The 12,811-nt window shown below is 39.6% G+C and overlaps 1 protein-coding gene across 1 annotated transcript in view; it reads left to right on the top strand.

Annotated features, from left to right (window-relative positions):
• Nucleotides 1–12,811, top strand: part of LOC127842559 (thyroid adenoma-associated protein homolog) — an 82,456-nt gene that overhangs the window by 7,494 nt on the left and 62,151 nt on the right. The window contains exons 2-3 of the mRNA XM_052372122.1: nt 11,612–11,706; nt 12,199–12,326. Coding sequence (XP_052228082.1) covers nt 11,612–11,706; nt 12,199–12,326 — 223 coding nt within the window. The remainder of the gene's footprint in view (nt 1–11,611; nt 11,707–12,198; nt 12,327–12,811) is intronic.

Here is a 12,811-nt window from a genome sequence, read left to right as displayed (position 1 = left end):
AACTCTGACCACATATTGGTGGAATTGCCGCACCTCAATCACTACACCTGTGCGCTTCCATCGCCTGGGCTGGTTTCCAACAAGATTTTGAATAAACTCATGGTCTCCAATCTGCAGTGGGGGTAATCGCCTAGTATGTTCTGACCACTTTTCATGGTCCCTGGAGTGGCGCTTCGCCAATGCCCTCTCACGATAAGACAGTAACTCCTTCCAAGTCTCGTGTGGTTGATAACGTCCCATCAGTATGGGAATTGGATCACGAATGGGTTGGCCAAACAAAATGAGCGCTGGTGATGCCTTTGTTTCTGGGTCAATCGAGTTTCTGTAGACCAGTAAAGCTCGCTGGAATTTATCATTGTCTAAAGACCCTGTCGGCGATGTGTTATCCATAAGCATGCGTTTAACAGTCTTCACAGCAAGTTCTGCCCTGGAATTTGCATGTGGATTCGCAGCTGAGCAAAGCCTGTGTCGGACACCCCAGTTCCGTAGAAACTCTTGTATCTTACCAGCAGTGAACTGTGGTCCACCATCTGATGTCAACACTTACGGAATGCCAAAAGTAACAAATGTCTCCCGAAGACGTTTAACAAGTCCCTCTGCACCAGACTGTACACCATAGGCCAGTGAGAGTATCTGTCTACAACCACAACCTAGTCAGTATTGTTGTAGGTGAAATAGTCAGCACAAATCTGTTGAAACGGGAACTCAGGTGGCTCTATTTCAACTGGGGGCTGCATGGGGTTTGATTTGGCTATTTTGTGGCAGTGTAAGCATTGGTCTCTAATCCTTGCAATGTCAACAGTGATGTCTGGCCAGTATACTGAGTCCAAGGCCCTCGCCAGCATTGCACTGACACCTTGGTGTGCGGCATGAAGTGCGTGAAGTACCGATTCCCGGAGTACAGCTGGAATCACAACGCGATGACCCACAAGTATCACGCCATCCACTACACACATACTGGCTGATAAACGATGATAAGCTCTTAACTCTGGTGGCAAATATTTGATATCTTCTGGGAATCCCTGTGCTATGCATTGAACGAGGTTTTGGAGATTCGGGTATGACGCCGTAGACTCACGAAGCATGTCCCATGTAACCACTGTTCATACAGAATGGAGTGTACTGGACGCTGCTGCCAACGTGGATCCATCATCAGCATCATCGGTATCATCCGATTGTTGGTATAGACTAGTGAGCACCTCATGGGTAGAAATATTCTCATCAGCAAGTGAATGAAGTTCCGCCAGGTCTCCAGGAAGTTGGAGGCGTTCCGGATTACCTGTTGGATAGCGTGATGCAACATCAGGACCGAGATTCTTCTTGCCTGGAACATGGACCACAGTAAATCGGTAACCAAGTGTCTTCTCCTTGAGGTTTAGTAAGCGTCTGTTGGCAATCTCAGTGAGTGAGCAATCATTCAGGATCTGCAGGAGTGGCTTATGATCTGTGGCAATGATAAGGTCTTTGCATCCAAGCACATAATATCGTGTTTGATGAAGAGCATACACTACAGCTAAACCTTCAATGGCAGCATACCAACTCTCTGCTTGATGAGTGAATCTGCTCCCCACAAGACAAAGTTTCCAACCTTCAGGACAACATGCAGGGGTTCTGGAAGTACATGCGCAGTATTTTTGCATCATGAGGAAGCCAACTCCATCAACCGACCAATCGGTCGAAAGACACGTCAATCGAGCAGGGTCAAATAAGCGGACACCATCCCTCATTTCTTGTATGATGGCTTCTTTGGACTGGCTGAATGCGCTGCTGAGTTCATCTGTCCACTCGAATTTTGTAGAAGGTTTGAGCAGAGTGCGGAATGGCTTCATTTGCTTTGTTCTGGCAAAAGCATAGGCACCCTGGTTAATGAGTCTAAACCATGCCCTTGCCCCAGTGATTTCTGTAGGGATCGGGGAGTTACGAACAGCATCAGTGAACTTGGCACTCGGTCGGATATTGGTGGGTGTAATCGTTAAGCCTGCAAAATCCAAAGTGTCTTTCGCGAATTGAAACTTGCTAGGGTTCAGTGTGATTCCATTCTTCGCACACATGTCAAGCCACTTGCATGTTTGGAAAAAAGCAGCCTTGACAGAGTCTGCCCACATACAGGTATCATTAACACATTTAACTTTGTTGTCGAAGTTGGCGATGATGGCATCAAATCGCTGATTATATGCGTCACCACTTGCTAGAAATCCCTGAGTAGCGATACCGACCCCACAGCGTGATGAATGCGGTAAAGTGCCGATCCTTCTCACGGAATGGAAACCGCTCCATGCATCTGTCACAGCTTTCTTCGTGTTCTGTGGGACTTTGTCGGCAAGATGAGATGGGCTCGCACGTGGTGTGTTTGACAGACGGAACAACGTTTGAGAGGTTGCAGGTCTACCGTTCTTCTGGGGTGCCGTCGGCTTTTCTTGTGACCATCATCCTTGAACACCAAGTTGTGGGTGTGTTAGGACTTACTCGTTCGAGAACACCAATGCGGACATCTCTCTCAAGGTCAGCATGCACCTTTTCTTGCCAATGGATTGGTACTAACGCTGGTTTATGAACTGCTACAGGTTTCGAATCGGGGTCAATGTGAAGTTGAAGTGGGTCACAACACATTAGCGGCAATGGCTGATGCTCACACACATTGAATACAGTTGATCCATAGTAGTCAAGCAACCATTTTTTTCAAACAGTCAACATTTTCGTCTATGGCTTCTATCCCAGGTGGAAGCTCGGTTAGCAGCAGTGGGGGCTCTTTTTACCGTCTTGGGCAGGAGCATGATACATCATCTGGGACGTGAGTGGAAGCAGCGATCTCAGAAGAATTAACATTACAGATAGGAAATTCTGGATGGATCATTCCCAGTGAAGCAAGAGCTTCTCTGCAAAGAAAAGCCTTATTCATTGTTTCTGAAAAATAGCAAAGTAACCTAGTGGATTTGGGGGATGACATTACATCAGTGGTTTTAACGTTAATAGCAATAGCTCTGATCACACCTAGATCTTCTTTGATGGCTCCACGCATGGTGAGTTTGACTGGAAGAAGATCTTGCTTTGTGATTCCCATGTTATTGATGTACTGTAATGGTATTATCGAACTTTGGCACCCTGTATCGACTACCATAGCCATGTTCACAGATGTCAGTTTCGGGGTGTCATTCATTGGGTACCCAAACAACCTGTGATCCTGAGGAACTGGTGTGACTGTCACTGTAATCATTGGATGTGGCTTTGAAGGCCGTGCAATCCACCGGCCCTCGAACACATGGTGCTAAATACTATGTAATGTTTGTATGTCATATGATAGGCTTTCTTCAGACACAGTACATAACTGATCGTACACCTAACCCACATCGTTCACATTCTTAACTCTGTTTGAGTTTTCATGTGGTCTATTGTTTTGATACTTATTGTTCCTATTCTTTGAACAGTTCCTTGAGGATGAGTCACGGTGACCCCATGTACTACAATTGACACACTTGCTGCAACATGACGTGAAGTGTGCGCTAACTGCACATTTTATACATGTTAATGTCCACACCTCACAGTGTTTAGTTCTTGTCTTACTGTCATTTCTCTGGCCGTGTGATGGGCCGCCACATGCCCAACATCTCTTAGCAGGTTGTTCATTTGACACCAACGGTTGTGAAGTACCTACTGCGCCTAGCGAATCATGAAGAGCACTTTTTGTCACTTTTCCTTGCTCCTTTTGTGCAATGAATGAAACAGTCTCGTCCAAGGTCCTATCAGTCTTCGAGACCCTGAGGAGATCAGACAGAATTTCCGGGTCAGCGATGCCCCTGATCAAATTAACTTTTTTAATCTCTTCACTGTCATCGAAGACATGCGCACACCCTGGCTCTTTACAGTTGGCCTTGTATTGACATAAGGCCGCCTGACCCCTTAACGAAGCGAGATATGTTCGAATTCCAGTTGCAGGGGACTGTAGCATGCGATTCATCTTCAGTCTATGTACAAGCATGCTCTCTTCTTTAACAGCTAGTCTCTTTGTAGCATTGAGAAGATCGTTATCTGGCATTTTCGAAACATCACCCTGAATATCTCTCATTAAGTCTGTTCTAAGGTCACTATCACAACAATAAAACAAGGCTGTCGGTATCATGGCGTTGTTGATCGCCATGCCCACTTTGTTCATGTTCCATTGTCTTTGGAAAGCAGACCACTGATCTGGGTCACATCCTGTACCAATTTTCGGCGATTCTAACTTTAGCTTGGTGGGTGGTACTGTAGTTGGGGCTGGGTGGGCATTCTTCTCATGGATCTTGAGTGTGGCAGTTAAAGCAGCAGCATATTCTGCCTCAAGGTCCTGCGATTCCCATTCGCAACCGTCAAATGGGCAAGTCAGTTTCACCATTGTCAAATGTTAGTAGGATAATTACTGTTAGTAGGATGATAACAAAACTATTTTTGTGGACATAAATAAAGTCTTTATCTTCCTCTTTATGAATTTATTAATCATCTAAAGGATGTCCACAAAGATCTGGAAGAAGACAAGACATACATATTAATACTTAGTTAACAAACAACTTTAATAAAGATAATTTTTGAATTAAATTATTAAAGGCGCTTCCTAGCAGAAGAACGTGGAGTTTGTAAAGACTGGTATAAGCGTTTAAAAGTTGGAAGTCCTGACTTTCAAGCCTTAAATTTTGGACGTCCCAGACATACATTTTAAAGTCCCACTTTTATTTCAGAATTTTATCCATTACCCATTAATCCAGTATTATTACGATTGCTATTTTCAAAACCAAAGTACGGCCAATATTGACGTCTGCAAATGTCCGCCATTTTACTCAAGTGCATATATACAAATTGAATTGTGGGATGGGGGAACTCCCATTGAACATGCGTTAATCACGTGACGCGATTTAAGAGCGAAGGTGAAAGCGAATTTCGGAGCATAAAAACGCGTCTTTCTTTAAATTTTACCGAGTACACTTAATTCCGAATTGCGATAAAATTTGTCAGGTCATTCATGCATGTAGACCAATATGTATGCATAGTTTGGCAATCTCAAAACACGTTATTTGACTACTTATTGCATTATGTGTTATGGCCGTTGATATAACAAAATACATTATTCAATTTTATTATTTTCAAATGCGTACTATTAAACGTGTTATCCGAACTCATTTCCAGATTTTATTATTCACGGAAAGTTAAGAAAATTCTACCAACAAATAAACATTTCTCGTGTATTGCCTGTACAGATCAAAATCATGCAAAAATTAGACTTCATATACAACATCACATCATTCTTCCTCGGGGAAAGCGTGGACTTTGTAAAAACTTTGTAGCGCAGAGGTCACTTATATTATTGTATACAGCTTCGCGTGGGGTCAGCGTGTATTCGGCTGCCTGAGCCCTGATTGGCTGATGCGCTTACCAAAAATAATTTGATTGACAGCTGGAAAAATCAATATTGGCCACTCGCTGAGAAATTCATTGATCAGGGCTTTTCACCCTAAAGTTATATAACATAACATGAATTCGGCCCCTTCCCAATTGAAAATAAGGTCATTTTTTTCCAAAATTGATAAAGGAATTTCCCAAATTGTAAATTTTTAACCAGGTTTTCCGAAGGAAAAAACTGGTTATTAGATTGGCGAATGCGGGCGGGCTGGCTGGCTGGCTGGCTGGCGGGCTGGCTGGCGGGCTGGCGGAACAAGCTTGTCCGGGCCATAACTATGTCGTTCATTGTCAGATTTTAAAATCATTTGGCACATTTGTTCACCATCATTGGACGGTGTGTCGCGCGAAATAATTACGTCGATATCTCCAAGGTCAAGGTCACACTTTGAGTTCAAAGGTCAAAAATGGCCATAAATAAGCTTGTCCGATCCGTAACTATGTCGTTCATTGTCAGATTTTAAAATCATATGGCACATTTGTTCACCATCATGGGACGGTGTGTCGCACGAAATAATTACGTCAATATCTCCAAGGTCAAGGTCACACTTTGAGTTCAAAGGTCAAAAATGGCCATAAATGAGCTTGTCCGAGCCATAACTATGTCGTTCATTGTCAGATTTTAAAATCATTTGGCACATTTGTTCACCATCATTGGACGGTGTGTCGCGCGAAATAATTACGTCGATATCTCCAAGGTCAAGGTCACACTTTGAGTTCAAAGGTCAAAAATGGCCATAAATGTCCCTTGAGATATAACCTTCATATTTGGTATGCATGTGTATATGGACAAGGCCTTTCCATACGCACAACAATTTTGACCCCTGTGACCTTGACCTTGAAGTAGGGGTCTGCGTTTAGGTTTCAAAATCTGCGTTTAGGTTTCGAAAAATGCTCATAACTTCTATGTCCCTTGAGATATAACCTTCATATTTGGTATGCATGTGTATATGGACAACGCCTTTCCATACGCACACAAATTTTGACCGTCCGTCTGTCCGTGTGTCCGTCCGAAAACTTTAACGTTGCTCATAACTTTTGCAATATTGAAGATAGCAACTTGATATTTGCCATGCATGTGTATCTTATGAAGCTGCACATTTTAGTGGTGAAAGGTCAAGGTCATCCTTCATGGTCAAAGGTCAAAAAAAATAAATTCATGTGCATCTCATGGAGCTGCACATTTTGAGTGGTGAAAGGTCAAGGTCATCCTTCAAGGTCAAAGGTCATTTTTTTTTTTTTTTTTTTTCACCATCAAATTACCAGTCTGCCAAAGGCTACAACAAACCTCTACTTACAAAGTTCTCATTTTTAACCAGGTTTTCCGAAGGAAAAAACTGGTTATTTGATTGGCGAATGCGGGCGGGCTGGCGGGCGGGCGGAACAAGCTTGTCCGGGCCATAACTATGTCGTGCATTGTCAGATTTTAACATCATTTGGCACATTTGTTCACCATCATTTGACGGTGTGTCGCGCGAAATAATTACGTCGATATCTCCAAGGTCAAGGTCACACTTTGAGTTCAAAGGTCAAAAATGGCCATACATGAGCTTGTCCTGGCCATAACTATGTCATTCATTGTGAGATTTTAAGATCATTTGGCACATTTGTTCACCATCATGGGACGGTGTGTCGCACGAAAGAATCACGTCAATATCTCCAATGTCAAGGTCGCCAGGACTAAAAATATATTTTTTTTTAAAACAAACTTACAAAGGGGTTAATTTTGTTTGTTCATTTCAAAAGTTCAGTTTGAGTTTTCTCCCTTTATCAGATTTTTTTTTCACAATGAAAACCTGGTTTTGTGACAATTTTGTCCCTTGTTTTTTTATTTTTTTACTTAGACATATTGGGCATCTCCCAAATTGAAAGCAATGAGCTCTAATATGATTAAGAATGCACCACAATGTGTCTTTTAATACTTCTGCACAATCAAAAAGACCCTGCTTCAAAAACTTAAAAAAACACGGTCTTCCCAAAATGAGCAGATATCGCGCATGAAATTCCCAATATGAAAGGCTAGGGCCTCTCCCCAATTTCCTAAATGAATAGCCCTGACACTCGTTAATGTGACATACATCCACTGATAAGTTTACTTATAAACATATTGTTGGTATCGAAAATGTGTTATGCATCATCTATTATCACAGGCATTTCATCAATCCCTTTCTAAATGTTTGATCTCCGTCGTCCATTGTTAATGCGATCGTTATTTGCCATTTTTTGCTGAGTCACAATTTATTTTCTGTATAGTCCGCCATATTGTTAAAATGATGTAAGCAACAGATGCTCATAGCAATCTAAAATTGTATAATATGTCTGCTAATACGCGATTCGCATTTTGTTTAATTAGTAAACGTAACAGTAATTCCTTCAATAATTAATTCAAAAACTGGTGTGTTTTTTAATTTAATCACGCGTAAAAATACATGTTTTGTTATTACTGATTTATGCATGAAATGCACAATTTCCACGTGGATTACAATGAGGTTTTCATCAAGTCTCTGAAGTTACTGTCCACGATTTTATCGCTGAGGAATACACATTACGGACTGAATAGTGTGCTTGGCGTAACAAAGCCTCTGAAATTATCAATTGATATTGACACAGGGTTATTCACGCATGACAAATTCACAACCGTGCGAATCTTCGGTGCCTTAGGGCCATTATCTGATAATAGTCGGCTTAAAAGTTTGGTTAAGTGACAATGAAGATGCTATCAATACAGTGATTTTTTTTGCTTAAAATTACCGCCCATTTTCGGCTTTTTCCCAAAAAGCTGACCAACATTTCCCAAAAAAGCCCAATTTCCCCCCCAAAAAATAATTTTATTTTTATTTTATTTTTTTTTGAAAGAAAGAAGTCTCTTATAACTTATGATTTCTTAACACTAGATCTCAACTTGTTATTTAAACATCCTACACAATATATAACTTTAATTTAGTCCTTTTTGTTGATAAATAATTCCCAAATTTGCCACTTTTATCAACTAAAGCAACCCCATTTTGACCAGACTCCTTTTCCCAAAATGGCTAGAAAACCCCCTTAACATGCACTTAAAAACAATTTTAATTCTGTTTCTTATAATCATATTTATAATGCTTAATTTTTCCCAATTTTATGGTTTATCACACTATTTTTCCCAATTTCATGGTTTATCACACTAATTTTCCCAATTCAAATGGCACAGGCTGTAACAAATAAAAGCAAAAAAAATCACTGCAATAAGGGCGCATGGCGGCTTTTGCCTTTGAAAAGGGCAGAGTGGCGCTTAAGAAAGGCGGCATGGCGCAGCGCCACTCAAAAAGGGCTTGGGAAAAACACTTATTCTAACAACCCAGATCTGTGGTTTGTAACGTTTACAGTTGTAAGACTGCGGGAAGTCTCCTTCGATACCACACTGCCTGATTTGGAATTACCATAAAGCTATAAATAGAAATTCCTCATATCTTTTGTTGACCCTCGTCCCGCCAAAAAGTGCGCACAATTGAACAAAGTCATGCCTTACACATTGAAAGCGTATCCCCACGCCGCATGTTTGACCCAGGGGGCGCCCCAGGGTTGGTAATCGGGCCATGCATACCGTAATAACTCTATGTTTTCGGACACTTAAAAATAATTCATTTTTTTCTTGTCCGAAAACTTAGATACGAAAAATATTCACAAAATACAGGTGTCCGAAAACTTAGAGTCGAAAATTGAAGTGTCCGAAAAAAGCGTCAATTGTATCAACGACTACCGGTAATAGAATGCGCTTGTAAAATACCATGCCGTATAGTAAAAATTACAGTTATATATGTTTGCACTGCATTTTAAATAATTTAAATGCTTAATTTATTTAACAGAAAGTTACTACAAGGTTGTACTTTGACCAACGAGTTCAGAAATGAGCATGTGATGTACCGATACTCGCTAGTATGAACCTGTAATTAATGCAATAAAAAAAGCAAACTATGAATTCTTCGTTTGTTCATTTCCGATAGTTGTTGTCTAATACCTTCCATTGTTCGTAAAACATGCAATAGGATGCATCACACTTTGAAGCGTTTAGTATTTGTCAAAGTTATTTTACTGAGAAGGGGTAGTAACATAGCGGTCGATAATTGAACTGTTAATTGACACTTCCCCTGGTAATTGTCATAACGCTTATGCTATCGGGCGAAACCATTGTTTAATACCGGTTTACAAGGTTATGTACCCAATAACGCAAATGTAATGGTCCGTTGCCCTCAGGCATGCACCTGCCATTTTTGATGATGTTAATCTGGTTGTAAAACCCCATGATCAAAGTGTCATTAGATATCGAAAACAGGGTCGAAATTTAGTAAAATAGCGCTGTAAAATATACTGTCCGAAAACTTAGAGACATTAATTATGGACGAAAACTCGTGTGTCCGAAAATTAAGAGTCACGGAAAATAATTATTTTTGCTAAAAAAAGGGGTGTCCGAAAACTTTGAGTGTCCGAAAACATAGAGTAATTACGGTAGTTGAGATTGACCGTATTGTCATAAGAGATGTTAAGTATCAATTTGAAGTAAATCGGTGTAGAAATGAAGAAGTTAATGTAAAATAACATAAAAAATGAGTGAACATCTCTGACATGGCCCAACCCCCATAACTTTTGACCCAGGAGTCAGATCAAAATTCCAAATAGTGCAGGGTGGCACATATGCTCATAGCTACCATGTGTGTAAGTTTCAAGGTTCTAGTTCTAATAGTGTAGGAGGAGATAGTGGGCAGGACGGAAAGACGGCGGAGATAACCACAATTTCTCCATGTTTTTCAAAAAGTGTGGGGATAATAAAAAATAACAGACAGTGGTTTTGTTGTTGTTGTGACTACAGTTAAAAAATTTGGATTTTCTTTATAAAAAGTAATTCTGAAAAGAGTTATAGTCAAATATTATTGTATTTGTAATCTATTATACGATATATAAATACTGTGTTTACAGGAGTGATTGATTATGACTTAAGTACTTCAAGAATATTGGTTGCAGGCTATGCTCTTTGTTTCATTGTCAGATGTATGCCTTACAAAAGATTGAAAGAGTCGGAGGATACATGTCATCCGAGGCCTTTATTTAGTGCCCATCCCTAGATTTTAATCTTTTTTATCTGATCTAGTTTAATGTGAGTTTTCTATAGCGCATACCTAGATTATGTATATTTGAATTTTATTATATACCTATAGTAGAAAAATAAAAATAATAAAAAAGTGGTTTAATAGATCTGAAAAACTGCAGATTTTTGTTTTAGTACTTTAAAACATGTAGAAAGTCATGTAAGGGTTAATCCCTTACCACTTGGATAGTATGGATACGTATTTTGACGCATTTGTAGTCCCATAGAAAGTTAAATTGAATTTAATACGTTTATTACTAGATTCAAGTTTAAAGGCTTCAATTCCAACCCTTAGATATTGATGCGCAGCAAACAGCATAAAACCTCAACAGACTGTGAGTTATACTCAGGCTTTTCTGGTTTTATGCTGGTTGCAAAAGCCATTTTCACTTTTCTTCGTATGGGGGAAAGGGTAAAAAATCAAAACGTTTGAAGATGCATCTTCCGTGCGCACCAAGCCTCTTCAGGTCTTACATGATGCTGTGCCTGGACATATTCCTGGGAAAAGGCCTGTATCTAATTAGTTTAAGATGTATTACACAACATGAAGTTCTCTGAAACATTGGACTGGAGTACAAAATAATTTGGGAAAGCTGAGTTTTAAGAGAACTGTTTTATGTCTAGTTTTCTCAGAAGACAAAAGATAGTTATAATAACTTCCTTAATTTATTAAAACATGGTGAAAATAATTTCTGATTTTTCTGGAAGCTCAGGATTTTTTAAACCCTGGAGGTTAATTTACCTTTTCATGAAGAATCCATGCACAAATTCTGGATGGCAGGTTGGGGGTCGGTAATAATTTGTCCCAGATCCTACAAGAATAAATTATAATTTGTAATAAACTCATGCAATATGTCTAGGCATTTTCCTTAATTTGGAGAAAGGGCATGGCCTTCCATTTTAGGGAAAAAATTACAAACAAAACTGAAAACGAGGGGGGGGGGAATATTCCAAAGTAAGCTTAAAATTTTGGGAAAATGTAAAAGGGAAGGGGCCTTTACATGATTTTGCTTAAGAAGGAAAAAAAACAACATGCATGTGCAACACAAAATAGTTATTTTTCAGGTGTGCTATCGAAACATTCAGATGAACTGTCTGCAGAAGTCTTGTCTCTCACAAGCAATGAAAATGCCAAAGACCTTGTCGAACAATTTAAAAAGGTGGGCTGTATGTTGTTACTTTTGTACTTTTGATTGTTTTCTTTCTCCTTTGTAAATGGGCCATTTTGAGTCCCGTCACTTAAATATTTATTTTTATACCCCCGGATCGAATGATCGGGGGGGGTATATTGTTTTTGGCCTGTCTGTCTGTCATTCTGTCCCAAAACTTTAACCTTGGTTAAACTTTAACTTATAACTTTTGCAATATTGACGATAGCAACTGGATATTTGGCATGCATGTGTATTTCATGGAGTTGCACATTTTGAGTGGTGAATGGTCAAAGTCATCCATCTAGGTCAAATATATGTCTTCAAAGCGGCGCAGTAGGGGGCATTGTGTTTCTGCCAAACACATCTCTTGTTTGATACATGTAGTTATATTGACTTGTGTTTGTAGGATTTATGTTAGATGATACAATCAATCGATTTGTTGTATGTTTCTTTGTCTTTGTGTGTGTTAAATTATACTAATTTGCAAATGTTTCGGTTCAGATTTTCACTGCAATAAGAAAGAAAATAATAGGAGACCACACTGAAACAGTTTCTCCGCATCTGCAGTATATTGCTGCTTTGCTGTTTGCCTGCACCACAAAAAATCCACTGAGGAGGGTAATCATCAGGTATTATGGATTTAATTTTGTTGAGCTGTCAAAATGGCAATTTGGTATTAATGTGTATGCTTGCATCTGTGTATATGTCCATCTGATAATGTCCATACTGTCAACTACAAAAACTTATCGCAAATTATTATGTATTGTGTTGTTACAAATTGGGTCAAGATAAAGCTCTAAAATTCAAACATGAGCATTAAACATTATAACATGTATTGTTTAACAAGACTTTATTTTTTAACATTTATAAAGCAGTGTAAAATAACTTGTCTCTAATGAGGTAGTGTATAGTTGGATGTGAGATATCTATGTACATGTTAAAGGTCATTGTCAAATTGGCTCTCCAATGTCTAACATGGGCATGAATGTTAACTTCATTTTTAGCCGGATTTTTTTCGAAAAAATCTCGGCTTATAGATTGATGTTGTCGGGCGGGCGGGGGGGGCGGGCGGGCGGGGTGGCGGCGTGCTCGAAAATGTTAAAGTTCTTATTTC

The sequence above is a fragment of the Dreissena polymorpha genome, chromosome 1, assembly GCF_020536995.1.
Source record: "Dreissena polymorpha isolate Duluth1 chromosome 1, UMN_Dpol_1.0, whole genome shotgun sequence".
In the NCBI taxonomy this organism is placed as follows: Eukaryota; Metazoa; Mollusca; class Bivalvia; order Myida; family Dreissenidae; genus Dreissena; species Dreissena polymorpha.
Note: the sequence above shows the minus strand (reverse complement) of the source record. Positions and strands in the feature narration are given on the sequence as shown.